The 19,220-nt window shown below is 34.4% G+C and overlaps 2 protein-coding genes across 3 annotated transcripts in view; one reads left to right on the top strand and one right to left on the bottom strand.

Annotated features, from left to right (window-relative positions):
- The window catches only part of LOC126885868 (zinc finger FYVE domain-containing protein 26 homolog), a 95,941-nt gene that overhangs the window by 59,035 nt on the left and 17,686 nt on the right, over positions 1-19,220 (bottom strand). The window contains exon 2 of the mRNA XM_050652640.1: positions 17,684-18,908. Within this exon, the coding sequence (XP_050508597.1) occupies positions 17,684-18,907 (1,224 nt within the window). The 5' untranslated portion in view covers position 18,908. The remainder of the gene's footprint in view (positions 1-17,683; positions 18,909-19,220) is intronic.
- On the top strand, positions 1,009-13,899 carry LOC126885875 (uncharacterized). 2 transcript variants are annotated; one of them, XM_050652667.1, is made up of 4 exons: positions 1,009-1,347; positions 7,740-8,007; positions 9,648-9,788; positions 13,633-13,899. In XM_050652667.1, the coding sequence occupies exons 1-4, from the start codon at positions 1,147-1,149 to the stop codon at positions 13,821-13,823; spliced, it is 801 nt and encodes a 266-aa protein (XP_050508624.1). In that variant the 5' UTR covers positions 1,009-1,146; the 3' UTR covers positions 13,824-13,899. The 2 variants fall into 2 exon arrangements, with proteins under 2 accessions (XP_050508624.1, XP_050508625.1); XM_050652668.1 differs by lacking the exon at positions 1,009-1,347 and adding an exon at positions 6,301-6,535.

Here is a 19,220-nt window from a genome sequence, read left to right as displayed (position 1 = left end):
TGAAAGGGTAACAAATCAATTGGAAGTTCTGTCCGACAAAATGCATGGGACGTTTTCGTAGTCTGACGTTCGAAACCTGTAACCTGTTCCACAATTAAAACTTCCCCTGTTCCAGTGTTCCCGTACATCAAAGTTTGTCCGACTAGATACCGTTAAGCTATTAACAAATTTTCAGCTTGCTATTAATCAACTTTTTTTTGGTACGCGGGATCCAGGCCTATTCTGATGGGCTCAAATGAAGGTGAATACGACCGTAGATTACAGTTAAGTGAGGTAATGATGAATAAAAATGTAACTGACGAGAACTTCGTTAACAAGATATATTTTTCTGACGAAGCAATATTTACACCGTGTGGGAATGTTATCATCATGCAACCTCTTCCGTCCGTTGCTGGACATAGTTCTCTCCCATTTTTCGCCACTCTCCACGGTTTTGTGCGTCTTGTTGCCATTTCTTGGACATTCGTTTAACGTCGCGTCGTCCATCCAGCGTGTTGGTGTCGCCCTCTGCTGCGTTCGTCTTCTCTTGGGCGTCAGTCAATTAATTTTCTGGTCCATCTTGAGTCTTTTATGCACGGTTGCACCAACATATCTTAAGCTTAAGAAGTGCCTTAAGCTCAACTTATGAAATATACGCGTTGCACCATGAGTCCCCGTTATTCTCAGCTTAAGTTGCTGTCTGAGTTTGACGTACAATCTAGCCTCAAAAAATTGACAATTGTGTGTGTGGTTGTATGTTGTGTTGTGGAATACAGATACACATTTATATTAAAAATTTGGAAGTCTTGCTACGTGATCTGCCCAATAGGGAACTTGCACTAAAAATTTTTTTTGCATAAAATTGTTAATTTATGTTTAAAAATGTTATATTCAAAATATTACGTCTTAACAATGAATAGTGTACGTACAACATCTGATCAAAGTTCCGCGCCTAAAATTTCCGTTTCAAACAACTTCAAAAGCGCGAGATTGGGTCTGACGTAACAGGCCACTCTTATCGTTTTCGCCCGTTCGGTGGGCTATTGCTTTGAATGCAGTTTGCCATTGCCAGTTGTGCGTGTCGAATAACTGTGACGTTTGCTCGGTATTTATGTTATTGTATTTAGTGTAGTTTAGTGTATTTAGTGTGTAATATACTTTATCAAAATGGAAAACAAATCTGCGCAATATAAGTACTGTATAGTGCCGGGATGCAAAAGCACAACTGTCAGAACATCCAACAAACATTTTTTTACTCTACCAAAAGAACCAAAACGTCGATTAAAATGGCTAAAGGCATGCAGGCGAGATAAAAAGGATATTTCACAAAAAAGCATAGGTCTTTATGTCTGTGAGGATCATTTTGATGTAAGTATTTATCTAATTAGGTACCTATTTTCTACTTAATTTCCGTCATATTACGCGTTTTAAACTCTTTACAAGTAGCACTCAACTTTATCAATTTCAGTTTGAAACTAAGCTGATTGGGGAACTACTTACAATATATAAGATGAACATAAATAATACCTAGGAATTTTCAATTAAAGACGATTAAAATGTACTATTGTACTTAATCGCTTTCTTTTGAAAACCCCTCATGAGTAATAGTACTTATACGTTATAAACACATTAGTAATTTCTAAAGATTTATAAATTTATAGTAAATAAACTGATTGCAGAACTATGCAAGAATACAAATAATAGCTGCTAATTTCCATTTAATTACGATTAAAATGTAATATACCCGTAATACCTAATCGCGTTGTTTCCGACTGCTAGCCCGGTTGACCGTGGCCTCTGACGTCAGACCAATAGAAGGACGTTCAAGAGCCTCCTAAGATATTTGAATTTTATAGCATTTTCAAAGCGTCGTAATTAGCGTACGGGTTAAAAATATTTGTTTTTTCGCATGCATGCGTTTTAAGATCATGTTACCTTATGCTTTTTAATATTATTTTAATATTTAAAAATTTATGCAAGTTCCCTATTCCATTTTAGCTTGGCTATGCGGTAGACGACATCAGTGATACTTGTTATTTTCTTCAGGTCTTGGTTCCTTATTTCGTCTTTTCTTGTGACGCCGAGAATCGATCTTTCCATGAGCCTTTGGGCCACTAGCATTGTTAGTGTTGTTGTTTTTGCGAGCGTGAGAATTTCTGCTCCGTATGTCATAATAGGGAGAACGCATTGGTCAAATTTCTTCCGTTTAATAGCTATCGGGATGTTGCCCTTAAAGATGTCTCTTAGTGAACCATACTCCACCCAAGCAAGTGTTATTCGTCGTTGAAATTCACAGATCTGATTATCCTTGCTTATTCTGATTTTATGAGCGACATATAATATGTACTTTTCTGTCAATTCGACCACTTGATTTTGGATGGTTAGGTGTTTGCTGGGAACTAGATTTGTCATAAATTTGGTCTTATTGAGGTTCATTTTTAGTCCTATTGTTGAACATAAGTTTTCTAATTCTTTTAGAATTCGCTGTGCTTCATCCAGATCTTCGGTGATAATTACTACATCATCGACAAAACACAGATAATTGAGCATTTCCCCCTCTATTTTAATTCCTCTATTTTCCCAATTTAGCATATTATGGGAATGTAAATCGCCAAAATTTAAGGTATTGGAGTGAGTAAATTTACACTGGATACGTGAAAACTATACTCAAAGACCACAAAAACTAATGTATGGTCGGGTATAGTGGGTATTCAGTTAATTTGGATGTTTTTTATAGAGGGAAATTTAAAAAGCGATAATTATGAAATGCTACTTAGAAATTAAATTGTACTTGCACTGAGAAACAAGTTTGGAGCCAATTTTAATAAGATATGGTTTCAGCAAGACGTAGCTCCAGCTTATTTTAGTTTAAATGTACGGACTTATTTAGATCAGACATTTCCCGGATGATGGATTGACAGATTAGGTAGTATTGAATGGTCTCCTCGTTCATCCGATTTGAATCCTAAAGATTATTTTTATTGGGGGTATTTGAAAAGTAGAATTTGTAAAACTAAACCAGCAAATGTTGCAGAGCTAAGGCAAAGAATTATCGATGAATCCATATTAATTTCTAAAGAAACATGGATAAATGTAATAGATGCATTCTACACTGAATTCGCTCAGCCGATTTTGACACATTCGTAAAAGGAAACATACAACACAAAAATTCCTACCTTACACTATTAACTGCTCAAATCAACTTAATCTTTCATTAAAAAAAGAAGAATGATTGGAAATAGTGGGAGTGTGTGCTAAACTCATAAAATTTTATGGAATCTATTTCTTCAAAATATTTTTATTTTGTACAATAAATAATTTTATCGCCATCCGTCACTAAAGTGATTCATTATTGTACTCATTTGTTGCCATTTGCGGCAGTAAAGTAACACTTTATTGTACTGAAAGAAGAATTTTACTTTACCTGCCGCGATTATTAATCAAATTTACTGAGATTAAATATAAGTGGTCGATGGCAGTAATCGATTATTTATTTGAGTGAACTTAAAATTTATTTACGTTAATCATTACAAAATTGTACAAAATTTACGTGAAAGAGAGATCCGAATGTAAGGATATAGCCAGTAGTGATGTTGAAATAGTATCTATTCGTTACAAAGTACTCGTTACTTACGAATACCGAAAGTAACGATTACTATACAGAGAAGCAAATCACAGATCGAAGATAAGTCACTAGAGATAGCGGGAATAGAGCGCCTCACGCTGGCCTGCATTGATCGGGGTAGGATTTCATATGGGAGTCCGTGTACCCAAGACTCCCATATGATAAGCACTTTGCTGATTGACAGCCCCTATAGCGCATCAGAGTGCTATCGGGGGGTAAGTGGATGGTCTGGAGCATTGAAGCGGGGTGGAGTGATTCCTGCTTACGGGAGTTAATCCTCCCCGCCCCAATGAATTGTATCACCCGAATGTCATTCTCTAGGGGTGAGCAAGTCTCTCAGGCTGGGTTAAATCACTATGCTTGCTTGCTTGAGAAGCAAATCGTTACTTTTATTACTCTTATTACTTAGTACCAATCGTATCAGAGCGAGTAACGACTATTGTATCTACTTTGATTACTCTGATTACTTCATTACTTCGTACCAATCGTATTAGAGCGAGTAACGACTATTGTATCTACTTTGATTACTCTGATTAATTCGTTACTTCGTACCAATCGTATCAGAGCCAGCAACGACTATTGTATCTACTTTGATTGCTTCGTTACTTCGTACCAATCGTATCAGAGCGAGTAACGACTATTGTATCTACTTTTATTACTCTGATTACTTCGTACCAATCGTATCAGAGCGAGTAACGACTACTGTATCTACTTTGATTACTCTGATTACTTCGTTACAAAATACAAAAGTAACAAAAATTATAATAGTAATCAAATCATTTTTATCCCTTAAACAGATCGGTAAAGGTCGTTGTTATATCGGAATACCTATACAAAATACCTACCTACGAAATACGATTCTCGATATGATTACCGGTACTCAAATACAAAAGTAATCATAGTAATCAAAGTAACGACTACTGTAAATGATTACTTTATACAAAATACCTACCTACTGAGAAAAACGATTTTCGATATGATTACCGGTACTCAAATACAAAAGTAATCATAGTAATCAAAGTAACGAATACTGTAAATGATTACTTTATACAAAATACCTACCTACTGAGAAAAACGATTTTCGATATTATTACCGGTACTCAAATACAAAAGTAATCATAGTAATCAAAGTAACGAATACTGTAAATGATTACTTTATACAAAAGTAACGATTTGTAACGAATACTTGAAAGTAACTATTGGGACCGTGCAAGTTCGGCAAAGCGACCTCTATTTCTACGGGAGCATGCCAAATAGAATTCTATTTTAGTGACGTCAGGTTGCCTAGCAACTGTCTATTCTCCCATTATAAAATTCCATTTTGTGACGTCAGAAAAATAGAATTCTATTTTAGTGACGTCACGTTGCCTAGCAACCGTCCATTCTCCCATTATAAAATTCTATTTTGTGACGTCACCAAAATAGAATTCTATTTGGCGTGCTCCCGCACCAGTACTTTTATTCGCACTTTTAATTATATTGGCCAATTATATTAGTCCTGGTTGCTGGATAATTGTCAAGACCATAGTCCAAAAAAATAATAAGAAGAAAAAATAAGATGCAGGTTATGTTTAGCAAACGTAAACAATTGTATGTAAATAAAATCAGTTATTAAAATGCAGTACTGCAAGCAAAATACAATTAATTAAATTTACCTTTATATAATAGTTGCATATCATATCAATATTGTGGAGCAATATATAATTTTTCTGCGTCAATGACAGAAGGTATGAAATATACGTCAATTTGACAATTTCAATTGACAATATGAATTATTTAAGATACAGTAGAACCCCGCAAATCCGAACTAATTGGGGGGACAGCCTGTTCGGATTCCGAAAAGTTCAGATTATCCGAAAGTTAGCCTTAACTAGTAGTTCAAAGCTTTCATTGTGATTTTGAGTAGCCAAACGTTCTCGCAAGAGTGTGGACAATATTTTTGGACTCAAGTTGACTACGAGAGAACCAAAGTAAGTTTGTGTTTAACCTTTATAGACACTTTATAAACCTATATTAAAGTATAATATTTGTTTTAAAGAAATTTTAAATGCCAAAGTCCTAGTAATCCTACATTGTCCAATTTTCTGGCTTTACTCTGTATAATAAACATGTTTTTAAGTTTTTGTCTTGAATTTTTAAATTTTTTTCACTTTCCGTTGGTTCGGATTTGCCGAAAGTTTGGATTCGCGGGGTTCGGATTTACGGGGTTCTACTGTAGTTGCAATATATCTCCGCGACTCGCGCACGGTCGTTTCTCGTTTCCCTTTCCAAGTACTTGCACACCGCGAATAATCAACATCACTAATAGCCAGACAGACAAAGACCCATCCAGGGTGATAATGCCAAAAGAAAAAGAAGTAAACTTTTAATTATTATGTTCAAATTGAGTTTAACGTGGATCGAATGGAAAAATTTATTGAAACTATTAGGTGTTATTTTTTATTCTTTCGCAATGCATCCCAAAACTTCACACTATCTATCCATCCCATTGCTAGAGCATTGGTCTAGATAATATTGCTCAAACTATCTACAAAAACCCATTAAAATCATTGAAAATAAACTGTCAAATATAGTTTTATCTGTCATAGTTCATGACAATAACAACAAGAAATGTATAAACTACTCATCCTACTACTTCTAAAAACGCATGCAGTACTTTGCATTTGGCCTCCAAGTTATAAGGTGAATATGTCCCACCAAGATACATTTATAATTTCCGAAACGATAGAAAATAAAGAATTTAACGATGTGTATGAGGAAGATGAAATGATTCATGCACAAGATATGGAAACAATTAAATCCGATAACGACAAATTTTACAGACTCCACGCAGATTTGGCTAATATTAGAAAGAACAACGATAATGTTTTAAATGTGAAGAAAAATAGGATTTTTGAATCTAATCCAGAAAAAGAAGAAAATTATGTAAAAGTAAGTAGAAACCAGAAGATGGTAATACAGGGTGATCAGCTTTGGTATCAGTGTTTTTTAAGAGGCTACAGTAGCGCGTCATCAAAACGGAAAATGCGTTCCAAGAATGCGGCTTTAATTTTGAATATTTTGTCGAGATATTTATTAGTATTATTAGTATCTTATAATACTATTGTACGCAGCAGAAGTTAAATAAATGTTCAGGATCTTGAATTTAAATGTATTTAATGAATTTATGAACTGGACAATCTTATGACAATATTAAAGTTATTTATTTTATATCACTATCAATTATTATTCAAAGCATACTAATAAACAACATGTACTAGTATATAATATAGTAGACACTTAGGATATTGCTTTTTCAACAATATTTAGCACACATATTCGTAATATAGTAAAGAATGGCGGTACAGAGCCGAAGTTGAGAAATATGTTAGTATGTGGAAATTACTTTATAATTAAATACAATATTAAAAAAACGAGCCTGCAGCCTGAAGGTACCGCCATTAAGTAAGAACAAAAAATATACTTTGTTCAAATGAACTTTTTTATCCTATGCCTAGATTTTGCGTCATATTGGAACTACTAAAATTGATCATCTATAACAAGAAATTGGAAATATTATTTTTACAAACCTGCTTCATATTTCTAAGTGTAATAGCACGATTATCTTTAACTGTTCTGTTATCTGTATCGATATCTGTTCAGTGCAGTAGTGTATTATTTTATGAATTAGTTAGTATTGATTCAGAGGGAAGTAGTGTTTATTCATAATTAATTTATTATATTTTTGTGTAACAGAACTAAGTTGTTGGACTATTTGAAAAAATAGATTATTATTAATTGTGAGTTTTGTAGGTTAGTATATTTTACGTAAAAATATTTTGAATTATAATGCGAGTATATGAAGGTTTAGGAGAATTTTTTATTCTAGAAATATCATCAGTAGTTTAAAACTTAAATTTTTCTTACGCTTTTAATAAAATTGTCACCTATTTTGGTTTATTTCTATAAACATTTATTTACTAATTATAAAATTGTTGTCTATTACTTCCATTTAGTGCGCCTATGAGTATATTGTCACAATTATTGATCTTAGATACGGTCAAATATTGCCATTGTTGCCAAAGTTTCGCAGAATTTTCGTTACTGTTGCCTCTTAAGGTTTATCAGACTAAAAAAATTATCATTTTTTGTATAGGAAGATGACATTGTTTACTTTGAAAACTCTGATCAATCTTCAAGTTCCAAGAGAAAAAGAAGTGACTCCAACAAAAATGAATCGGTAAATTATGATTATGAATCCTTAAAAGCGGAATTTAAAAATGAAGTTCAAGATGCAATTAGATCCAACGAAACTTTAAACTACACGACTGTTAGGGAAGATGAAGGAATTAAAGATAGTTTTAAAAGTTTGATAGGGCAAAAAATGACAAGAAATTGCACCGAAGAAGAAAGAAAAGGAATAGGTAATTAAATCATTTAAGTGATTCCTTTATCAAAAATGAATAACCATTTTCAATTTCGTTGCAGCACAAAACTACAGCCGCATCATTATTCCAGTTCAATCGGAGAGTGCAACAAGCACCTCTACCGGTTTCGAAACTTATTAGTCTCTCATTAGGAGGCACATATGCTGCTCTCTCTGACCCAACCAGGACAAACTCCGGCGTGCAGTCACGGATTGCAACGAACGAAATGGCAGGGATGCCCTGGCGGCAACTGCTAGCAAAAGACTAAGTTTTCAATCTAATAGCACATAAAACAACATCCAAAAATGTCTTTATACATCCTACCAGACTGAAAAAAATGGGAACCTTCTCTGGTAACACCTCCGAGGCTTCTACAATTTGCAAGCCATAACGGATGCTGAGACTAAGGAAGATGAGGGAATTTTACAATTTATAATTCACGTCCCATCTGCTCAGCGCGGTAAAGTTCCAACGAGAATGGTTCCCTTCGTACTCCAATCAAAGTAAACATGTAAATAAAAAATGAATAACCATTTACAGCCGCATCATCATTCCAGTTCAATCAGAGAGTGCAACAAGCACCTCTACCGGTTTCGAAACTTATTACGGCCGGTTTCACAAAGTAAAGTTAACTTGTGGTTAAGAGATAACCTCAAAATTACCCCAAAATATGCGTTTCAGTTTTATAATTGTTACCCTTCTGGGTATACCCATAAGGGTAACCCACTCCAAACTCTGGTTAAAAATTCTGTGAGTTAACCATACTTCGCCGTTGACCTGGAACTAAAACGCATATTTTGGGGTAACCTCTGGTTACCACAAGTTAACTTTACTTTGTGAAACCGGCCGTTAGTCTCTCATCAGGAGGCACATATGCTGCTCTCTCTGACCCAACTAGGACAAACTCCGGCGTTCAGTCACGGATTGCAACGAACGAAATGGCAGGGATGCCCTGGCGGCAACTGCTAGCAAAAGTTTTCAATCTAATAGCACATAAAACAACATCAAAAAATGTTACTCTGCATCCCACCAGACTGAAAACAATGGGAACCTTCTTTAGTCTCAGCATCCGTATGGCTTGCAAATTGTAGAAGACTCGGAGGTGTAACCAGAGAAGGTTCTCATTGTTTTCAGTCTGGTGAGATGTAGAGTAATATTTTTTGATGTTGTTTTATGTGCTATTAGATTGAAAACTTAGTCTTTTGCTAGCAGTTGCCGCTAGGGCATCCCTGCCATTTCGTTCGGTGCAATCCGTCACTGCACGCCGGGGTTTGTCCTAGTTAGGTCAGAGAGAGCAGCATATGTGCCTCCTGATGAGATACTAATCCCAGCCGTATCTCCTGATGAGATACTAATCCCAGTTTCGAAGCCGGTGGAGGTGCTTGCTGCACTCTCTGATTGAACTGGAATGATGATGCGGCTGTAGTTTCGTGTTGCAACGAAATTGAAACTGGTTATTCATTTTTGATATCTAAAAAATCTTATTTCGTATACAGTGTGACGATTGATTAAACGTTTAAAATTAATTTTTTTTCACTTTTTTCTTGTAATAATTATATTTTATCGTCTCTTAATGATTTTTTATATATTTTTTTATTATTTATTGGAATGTTTTTTACAATATTTGAGTGTTTTAGGTCTTATTGCTGTGAAATGCATATGGGATGATATAAATAAACCGAAATTAGGAACTCCGTGGCTTGACCTAATTTTAAGAATCATTTTAATTTGGATAGGTGTCTACATAATTATCGCTGTCCCTTGTTGGTGCCAATACGGTAAATATTAGCGGATATTTAAGATAAGCATAAGAGATTGTGGCAAACGCCGTCATTACCGCTCAGTCAATGATACTGTCAAACTTTTTAGAATTTTTTCTTGTCATGTCCATGTCTATTTTTAATTAATTAAATGAAAATTAATCGTATTATCATCATTGGTGCTATGGCCTTAGTTGAGCTTTGACCTTCCCGGGAATATTTCTCCATTCGATCCTATTTGCAGCTTGGTGCCACTTCGCCACACCGCTCTTCCTGACATCATTATCCATAAAACATCTTAATTCTATCTGTGGAGATTCATTCTGATATAATGGAGATCCATTTGCTGTCACTTGCTCTTCTTACAGGCCCGCTCTTCTATTTATGTTAACATTCCCGTTTCTATACTAAAATCATAATAAAGATGCACTAGAAATAAACAAACCAAGACACGTCGAATGTTACGAGGACTCCCGAATCATGATTTACAATGTATAAACTTTGTAAATCATGATTCGGGAGTGCTCCTCGTAACATTCAACGTGTTTTGGTTTGTTTATTTTTGGTGCATCTTCATTGTGATTTTCGTATAGATATTAAATTTCAAGTTGCTGTACCTTATGCCATAATATTCTCTAATATAGTGTTCTTTGTTTACATTCTCAAATGTCTATTCTACCAGATTGGATTAGATTGACTAATTGCTGTCCTTGTTTTTCCTAGCCTTTCTACACTCACCGGCACAAAAAACGGACACCCCAAAAAAATGGGTCATTTTTAATGTCTTGTATTTCCTAAACCTGATGTCTGATTTAAGTAATTTTTTTAATATGTTATAGCCTTATTCTTTAACAATATCGCTGTAATAATATTGTTGCTAGACAGGTACATTGCCATTGTATACAGGGTATACGAATCAAACTGTGTTTTTTTCTCAAACTTTGGAACACCGTGTGGAGTCATTGTATACAGGGTGTACGAATCAAACTGTGTTTTTTCTCAAACTTTGGAACACCCTGTGGAATGTTCTAGCTTTTATAAAATACTGAAATTAAAACCCAACTATAGCCTCAGGTTTTCATAACATTCTGTTTTTTTGATTCATTCGCTTATGTTGGATAATAAAAAAGTTAGGCACTTTAACAACTACCCCTGTTTTTCGTCAATACAGGGTGTTTTTAAATAAGTACGGCAAACTTTAAGGGGTAATTCTGCATGATAAAATAATGACAGTTTGCTTTATAAACGTATGCCCACAAATGCTTCATTTCCGAGATAGGGGGTGTTGAAATTGTTCTTACAAATTGATGATTTATTTATTGCTCTAAAACGGTTTGTGGTATGTAAATGAAATTTGGTAGATTTTAAGAGGTAGTTATTGCGCATTTTTTGGCATACAATTAAGAATTTTATATTCATCATTGGCGTGCATACGGGTATAAACATTTTAAGATATATCCCGTATGCACGCCAATGGTGAAAATAAAATTCTTAATTGTATGCCAAAAAATGCGCAATAACTACCTCTTAAAATCTACCAAATTTCATATCACAAACCTTTTTAGAGCAATACGCAATAGAGCAAATCGTCAGTTTGTAAGAACAGTTTCAACACCCCCTATCTCGGAAATGAAGCATTTGTGGGCATACGTTTATAAAGCAAACTGTCATTATTTTATCATGCAGAATTACCCCTTAAAGTTTGCCGTACTTATTTAAAAACACCCTGTATTGACATAAAACAGGGGTAGTTGTTAAAGTGCCTAACTGTTTCATTATCCAACATAAGCGAATGAATAAAAAAACAGAATGTTAAGAAAACCTGAGGCTATAGTTGGGTTTTAATTTCAGTATTTTATAAAAGCTAGAACATTCCACAGGATGTTCCAAAATTTGAGAAAAAAACACAGTTTGATTCGTACACCCTGTATACAATGACAATGTCTAGCAACAATATTATTACAGCGATATTGTTAAAGAATAAGGCTATAACATATTAAAAAAATTACTTAAATCGGACATCAGGTTTAGGAAATACAAGACATTAAAAATGACCCATTTTTTGAGGTGCCCGTTTTTTGTGCCGGTGAGTGTATGTAGGCACTTTTTCGATATGGTAAACTCCATATACTTTTTGCTTCCTCTTTATTATTATGTTATCATTGTTTTTTAATCTTTTCCCTCCTCTTGTACCATTGTGAAGTGTTCTGTGTGAAGTGTTAACTTTTACAAAGTTAATCTTTTAGTATACTTCTTGTAACTTGCTCGTCATGTTACTTAACTTCTAAGGGACCTGTGCAATGACTACTGATTATCTGCAAATTGATTCGTCTACAAGTACCTACCTACGTTAAAATTCAAACCTTTCAGACCCTTCTGACATAACATGGATCCCTAGTGATCTGCGGGTCCCAAATTGAGAACCACTGCTTTATATATCTTGATTTTATATCACAAGTGCTGTGTAAGGATCTACCTGTACTTGTTGAATGCTATTTTTATTGCTTTTCGTATTTACTGACACTTTTTGTTATTCATTTGGTTTTCTAAGAAATTTCTCTTTCGTGCATCTTTTTATAAGGAATTCTAAGACCAAAGATCAAAATCTAAAACTCATGTAGACAAGCCGAATCTCGTTCCTTATAGACAAGTCTAAAATAAATCAATGGAAGTTGTTCAATGTTTTTGTCTTAGTAACTTATCTAGAAGTGCTACATTTTTCATTTTCTTCTCCGGTTTGTCAATTTTGCATGTATAGTAAGGTCTCTTTTTATGCGGATTATTTTAATGCGATTTTGAAGTTGTGCGGTTTGTAGTTCATCCAAAAATTTCTATTTTTAACAATTATTAGTATGTATAATGGTATACACTCACAAAAAAGGTAGTGAACAAGATTCGCATAACTCAAAGGGCTATGGAGCGCCAGATGTTGGGTGTCTCCCTGAGGGACCGAATCCCAAACGAAGAAATACGTCGTAGAACAAAAACAGCGGACGCCGGCGCCGTCGAAAGAATCGCGTCGCTCAAATGGAATTGGGCAGGACACGTCGCCAGATTGTCAGACAACCGATGGACAAAACGTATTGTCGAGTGGAGGCCACGAGAAGAAGCACTACGGAGCAGAGGACGACCACCAACCAGATGGGCTGACGATCTGAAACGTATTGTCGGCAACTGGATGCAAGCCGCACAAAACAGAAAAAGATGGAAAGAGCTGAGGGAGACCTATGTCCAGCAGTGGACGCGTACGGGTTGATGATGATGATGATAATGGTATAATTAATATTAACTATTCCCATCCAGTAATCTGAGGGTTTGCAATTCGGGTATTCCCCTTGTTATATGATGTAGCATGTAGCTATCATATCAATCTGAATTTCGCATTGAAAGGGAAAGGTATAACCTGTAATTGTTTTGAAACTAAATTTAAATGTTTAAGTATTTAAGAGTTTAAATGTTGCTGATTTCAAGTTGCAATATAATAAACAGCACATTTTGATTTCTGGATTGAAAAGGTCGTCGTAAAGGTTTATGTTTCATTAGAAGAGGTTTTTGCAATCTCAAAATCGTTAGACTGCGTTTTTAATTTCTTCTTTAAGATTTTATTTGGCCCAATGGAGAAAAAAAAACATCCAAGACACAATTTTTATGCGATTTTGGAAAATCACGCAACGTATCCCTACTGTTTCAATGCAAGTCAAGTCTTTTTTTATGCGATTTTTATTATATGCGGTTTTCTAAAGAACGTATCCACCGCATAAAACGAGACCTTACCGTATTGTTCCTTTATTTTAAACCATTTATTAAGTATTTAACTTAAACAGTAGTTAATGTTAATGTTTTTTTTCTTTTGGCAAGTTAGGTTGGTGCTGTTGTTGTTGCAGATGTAAATTTTGTAAACCACAAGAACAAATCGAAGACGCTAAGCAGTTTTTTGCCCAAAATCCCCCAGGAACCTTCCATGATAAAGACGGCAATGTTGTTTACTATACACCGACGCTCTACGAGAAATATGCTCAAAAGGAGCTAGAAGACCAGTTGAAAAATATGTAAAATAATATATAATATACGACTGTTGTTGAAAATAATTGATAATAAAAATTAATTAATTAGTACAAAAGACAGTGTTTTAATGTATCGAATTGACCCTAAGTTAGTTAGGAACTGTCTTCAAAATCTGATTCGGATCAGAAAAACTAATAGAGTAAGTTTAGTCAGGGTGCATGGACATTCTTCTTCGCATGGACATTCTTCTTCTTGATATGCATATCCGTGAGGAATGTTAGTGATCATTATGGCAGTCTCTCGGTAATACCTCTCTGTTCTTCTTCATTCTTCTAAGGACGTCCTCATTTGTGATTCGGGATTTCAAGTCTTCTCCGATATAGCCACATCTCAAATGCTTCCAATTTTCTGCAGAGTTCTTCCTTCAACGTCCACAATTCAACACCATAAAAAAGAACAAAGAAGACGTAGCATCGCAACATTCTTACTTTTACACCAAGAGAGAGGTTGTAGCTCTTGAAGAATGCCCCCATCTTTAGTTAAAAAGTTAAAAATAGTTAAAAAGTTTTAAATGATAAAAATACAATATGTCGATATGTAAGTAAAAACATAAATGACTTTTTTAAACAATAAACAAAGCAAATTATTCTAAATTCTGTTTTGGCCATAATATAACCTCTTTTCGCGGTTTTCACTTCTTTGATGATAGGATTCATAAGGACGTTAAAGATGTCTGGACTGAGACTATCCCTTTACGTAATTCCTGTTAAGACTGGCATCTTGTTGGGATGTTTATTATTTGCTCTTATGGAAGTGCTATTCCCGGTGTTCAATGCCGAATTATTTTAATTGTTTTTTGGTTTAAGTTTATTTCCTTTAATAGTTTCAGAACCAGGGCTGGATTTACATATGGGCTGAATGGGCTATAGCCCAGGGCGGCAAAATTCAGGGGGCGGCAAATTTTGATAAAAAAGTAAAAAATGGCGGGCGGAGGGCGGTAAATTGTGGATAGCCCAGAATATCTTCAAATCCGCCTCTGTCCAGAACATCGGAAAGTTTTATCCTATATAATAATCATTGCTGTTCTTCATTCATGGCACTCTATGACATTTCTCCTGCAATTTTTTTAAATAATTAGTTTTGAAGCTGTACTTAATAAGCTGATCTTTCTATAATATTGCGGGTCTGTATTTTTCCAATTTTTATAGGCTGGGTTATACGTTGTTTCCATTACTTTAAATAACATTTTTCTACAACCGTGTTAAAAATGCAATTTTTAGCACTCCATACGAGCGTTAAAAATGCTACTTTAAGGCACTAATGCTTTAAAAAAATTTTGAGGCACTGCAGTTCGTATTGACCGTATATGCAATTTTGATGTAATGTCAAAAAAATATAAAATTGGAATGTCAGTCAAGTTCAAGTAAAAGTTTTTGTGGATATTGTCCTGTAATTACGTTTGTAGAAAAAATATTGTATGATATGCGAATTGCAGAACTCGCTATCGCTCATTCTGCAAACTTTCACATGCGTGCCTTAAACGTGTACTTTTAACACTTATATCATAAATAACTATTTACATATAAAATAAAAGGTTTTAAACCGATTGCTAAGTGCGTTTTAGAAATGTTACAAATATGCGAATATCGCTAATAATGGGCTGATAAGACCGACAACGATTACATTTCCTGGTATGTTTTTTAAATAGTTTTAAGTAGCTATTTTTTTATAGGATTGATATTACAGAGTAATGAGAAAATAATACATGTATGTTGTTCTGAAACTATTTTCTTGTGGCATTTTTATAATTAACTATTTTTAATGGGAAATAAGCCACAATTTTACTAAAAAAAATTATTTTATTAACGTTTCGACGTCCAAATCGGATGCCGTTGTCAAAATACCAACGGCTTATTACTATTATTATAATTGTGGCTTATTTCCCATTAAAAATAGTTAATAGACATGCAATAGATTAAGATATAAAGGCGACATATGAAGTGGAAAGAAACAATTGAGGTGTTATGTGACAGAAAAATTCCGATGAAACTGAAAGGAAAATTCTATAAAACATGTCACTACCTATGTCACACTAGGCGAGTGTTTTTTGTCGAAAAGGCAATTTTAGCGTATTTAGCCACTTTTTAATAGGTTAGAGAGCGGATTCAAAAACACAAAAATATGAGATGAACGCTAAGTCAAAAAGTCAAATGAACGCTATTCAATCCTGATTTTATATTGCAAACGTCTTGGGATATATGTAAAGCTTGGCGAACTGAATTTTGCTGTGAATATCAATTTTGAGACCACAAAATAAATGCAAAAAGGTTTGCTGTTCTTACCTCCGGGCTTCCTCTAAAACCCCCACTCCTAGGGGGAGGGGAAGGAAAACGTCGATTTATCAAGAATCTGTATGCCATAGAAAAAAATGTTTCAAGCAAGAAATGTAGCGGAGATAATTTTAAACAAAAATGTTTATTAGCACTTTTTGTGTAGAATAAACCGTTCCCTCAGAAACAACGCTTGAAGCGGCCGGCGATTTTTAATGTCAGTTACGCGTGCGAAATCAATTTTTTAGCTAAAAGTGTCAACTTGACAAAAATCAAATATTTTTTAAAGGTGAAGAGTGCAGTTTCTCATGTAATTTTTGCATTTTGTCGCAAATGAAGTCAGTTTTAATAAAGCTGTTAAATAAATAAACGGTGCGCGATTTTTGCCATTTTTAGAATTCTTATGAGATCAGTAAAATTTATCACTTTAATTGATCGGTCACTATGGAACTTCCATTGCAATGTTGGGCAGTTAAAAAGTAGAGGAAAGCCAAAATAGCAAAAAGAAGCAAAGAGCAGAGGAAAACCAAAAAAGCATTATTAGGGAATTTTTAGGGGGGAGTCAGCTAATGGCGTGTCAGGTAATTGTGCGCATCATTGTTTCTAATCTTCTATTTAATAAAATTGTAAAAACTATATTGTCGCGTCATCAATTAGCAACTGCCAGATCTATCCCACACAAACAATGATGCTGCAGTTCCAACTACATCCAGCAGCAGCATTTTGGATTTAAGTCCGCTTTCGAAACAACTCCAGACAAAAAAGAATTGCCGGAAAAAAACAAAAACCTCAGTTATTACCAGAAACGTCTAACAGAGAAACTTAACATGGAAATTAAAAAAAAGAAAAGAAAGGCAATATCGTTTATGCAAGCGTCAAAATGGACAAAGGGGCAAAGAGAAGACCACGAAATTCAAAAAAGGTACAAAAAGGAAGATTTTTGAAGACAGCAACTCCGAAGAGATTTCAGAAAGTGAACTTTGTGATGATGATGAGTTGGACAATCTCGTATGAGCTGCAAATAACTTCTGTGATGATGGTAGCGGTAGCAAAAAAGACAAGGTATGGAACGTGTTCGATATGTTATCAATGGGCTCATGCCATGTTGCCATGCGGATATAGTTTTGAATTCTGCGATGCATCTGTAGCTTGGTTTATCTTTTTCCGTAGATTTTAATATTTTATGTTCAATAAACTACATTTTCGAAGGTCATTAAGTTTTATTATTGCGCACAATTATCCGACATTTATGCACCATTAGTCGAATACGTCGGGTAATTGTGCGCGTTACACCAATTGAAAATTTAGCCTCTCGCTGTTCTACTGTTCAACCATTAACTGAATGTGGTCTTTATCAATATACCTATATCCTTGAAGTATATCTTCAAATAAGTTGGAAACTGAAATGTTTTAAATTTTTGCAATATTCTGAATTTTCCTTAGGTGCGCACCAATAGCCGACTCTCCCCTAACTACCTTTTTTGGAAGAATCAAATATCCAGTTAATTCTGCCATTGAAAGTAATACGAACTAACAGTAAAAATGAAATATTGGCTAAAAAAACTAGTGTTACCTTACCTTAATAACTTGAAATGCCCTCTCAAAGTCACTTCTAGCTAAACACATCTGTATAAGAGATTCAGGTGAGGAAAGCATATATTTCAAAAGATTCTTCTCACATTTGGAACTGCCCTTTATGTCGCCTATAAGCTCCATTCTCCATATCGTATCAGCGACAACCTTATTCAACTGAGATAGCTTCGCATATTCGACAGACTCTTTTGCTGGTGTATTATTTAACTTAACCTCATCTAGAACTTCTTTTACCAAAAAAAGTAGAAGCCTAACTTCTTTTTCTTCGCAAACCATTTTGGATTCATTAACTTTGTTGGAAAGATGACTTCTTTCCAAGAAGATAGTAACAAAAATGTTTTCTAATAGTTCTAACTGCAAAGACAAATCTGGAATCTTCAATAACCGTTCCTTGATATCGCTAACTTCGTCAGTAATGTTAATATTCGGTATTCTTGTAATGCAGTTAAATAAGTTTCTTAAAATTATGAAGGCCTCAAATTGTGTAGAATGGTGATTCTTTATTTCGAAAATATTTTCTTCCTGAACGACTAGTTGAAGAGCTTGTTCAAGACTTGAACTTTTAAGTGGTAGATAATTTGAAAACGTTTCGAGGGCAGCATTTTCATTGATGTGACAAAAGACATCGTGTGCATTCAGGGAACTTATGTTGCTTTTTACATAATCCATGATGTTGAGGAAATACTCAGTAACGACAAAATACTTTTTCCAAAATGGCTGAATATCCCCTTGGTCGATATTCTCCAGCAGCCGTTTAACATGTTGAGTATCAAATTTACTAGAATTGGTAATACCTATTAGCTGCAGGGTTAAGATTTTGTTCAGTATTTTCTGATTTGTAATAAATAAGTTATCTGTCGTTAGAATCTCATTAAACCAATGCTTCTTCTTACAAACACAGTAATCGTACAATCGTGTCGCATTTTCTAGACTGGCGTTCAAGGTGGCTTCATGATACTTAAGAAATATTTGCAGGACGTCAACATTATGGGCTCCTATTAGAGATAGATATAGAACATCTCTTTTGACTATGTCCCTTTGGAAGAGGTCGTATATTTTTGGTAAGATGTACTCGAACAAGCAGCCAGTGTCATGTTTATCTTGGGGTTTAAATTCGCTGATCTTTTTGTACAACAGGTTGATATGTTTGTTTTGGTTAGTACTGTCTTGTCTTGTTATTTTTTCTATAAGCTTTGAGATTTCTTCCATTCTGAAAAAAAAAAGAATATATTATTACAAATTAAATATTTAACAATAAAACAGGCTTTACAGGAAATAACAGGCAACTTAAGCAATTCTTATCATACATTAATTCACTCCATAGTAATATTGAATTTACAATAGAAACAGAACAGGATCAGTCCATAAATTTTCTAAGTTTAACAATTACCAGACTGCAAAACAAACGTTGTTCTGAAGCTATTTTCTTGTGGCATTTTTACAATTTTAATTTTTACAATGGGAAATAAGCCACAATATTATTAAAAAATGATTTTTTATTAACGTTTCGACGCCCAAATCG

Source organism: Diabrotica virgifera, chromosome 6 (genome assembly GCF_917563875.1).
Source record: "Diabrotica virgifera virgifera chromosome 6, PGI_DIABVI_V3a".
In the NCBI taxonomy this organism is placed as follows: domain Eukaryota; kingdom Metazoa; phylum Arthropoda; class Insecta; order Coleoptera; family Chrysomelidae; genus Diabrotica; species Diabrotica virgifera.
The sequence above is the reverse complement of the archived record's forward strand: the minus strand, read 5'-3'. Positions and strand labels throughout refer to the sequence as shown.

What these genes read in the sequence shown, in the direction of transcription:
- LOC126885875 (XM_050652667.1), top strand. Translation starts at nt 1,147, where the DNA reads ATGGAAAACAAATCTGCGCAATATAAGTACTGTATAGTGCCGGGATGC. An exon ending in TCTGTGAGGATCATTTTGAT is followed by an intron (nt 1,348 to 7,739) that starts GTAAGTATTTAT and finishes TTTTTTGTATAG; the next exon opens with GAAGATGACATTGTTTACTT. An exon ending in AGAAGAAAGAAAAGGAATAG is followed by an intron (nt 8,008 to 9,647) that starts GTAATTAAATCA and finishes TGAGTGTTTTAG; the next exon opens with GTCTTATTGCTGTGAAATGC.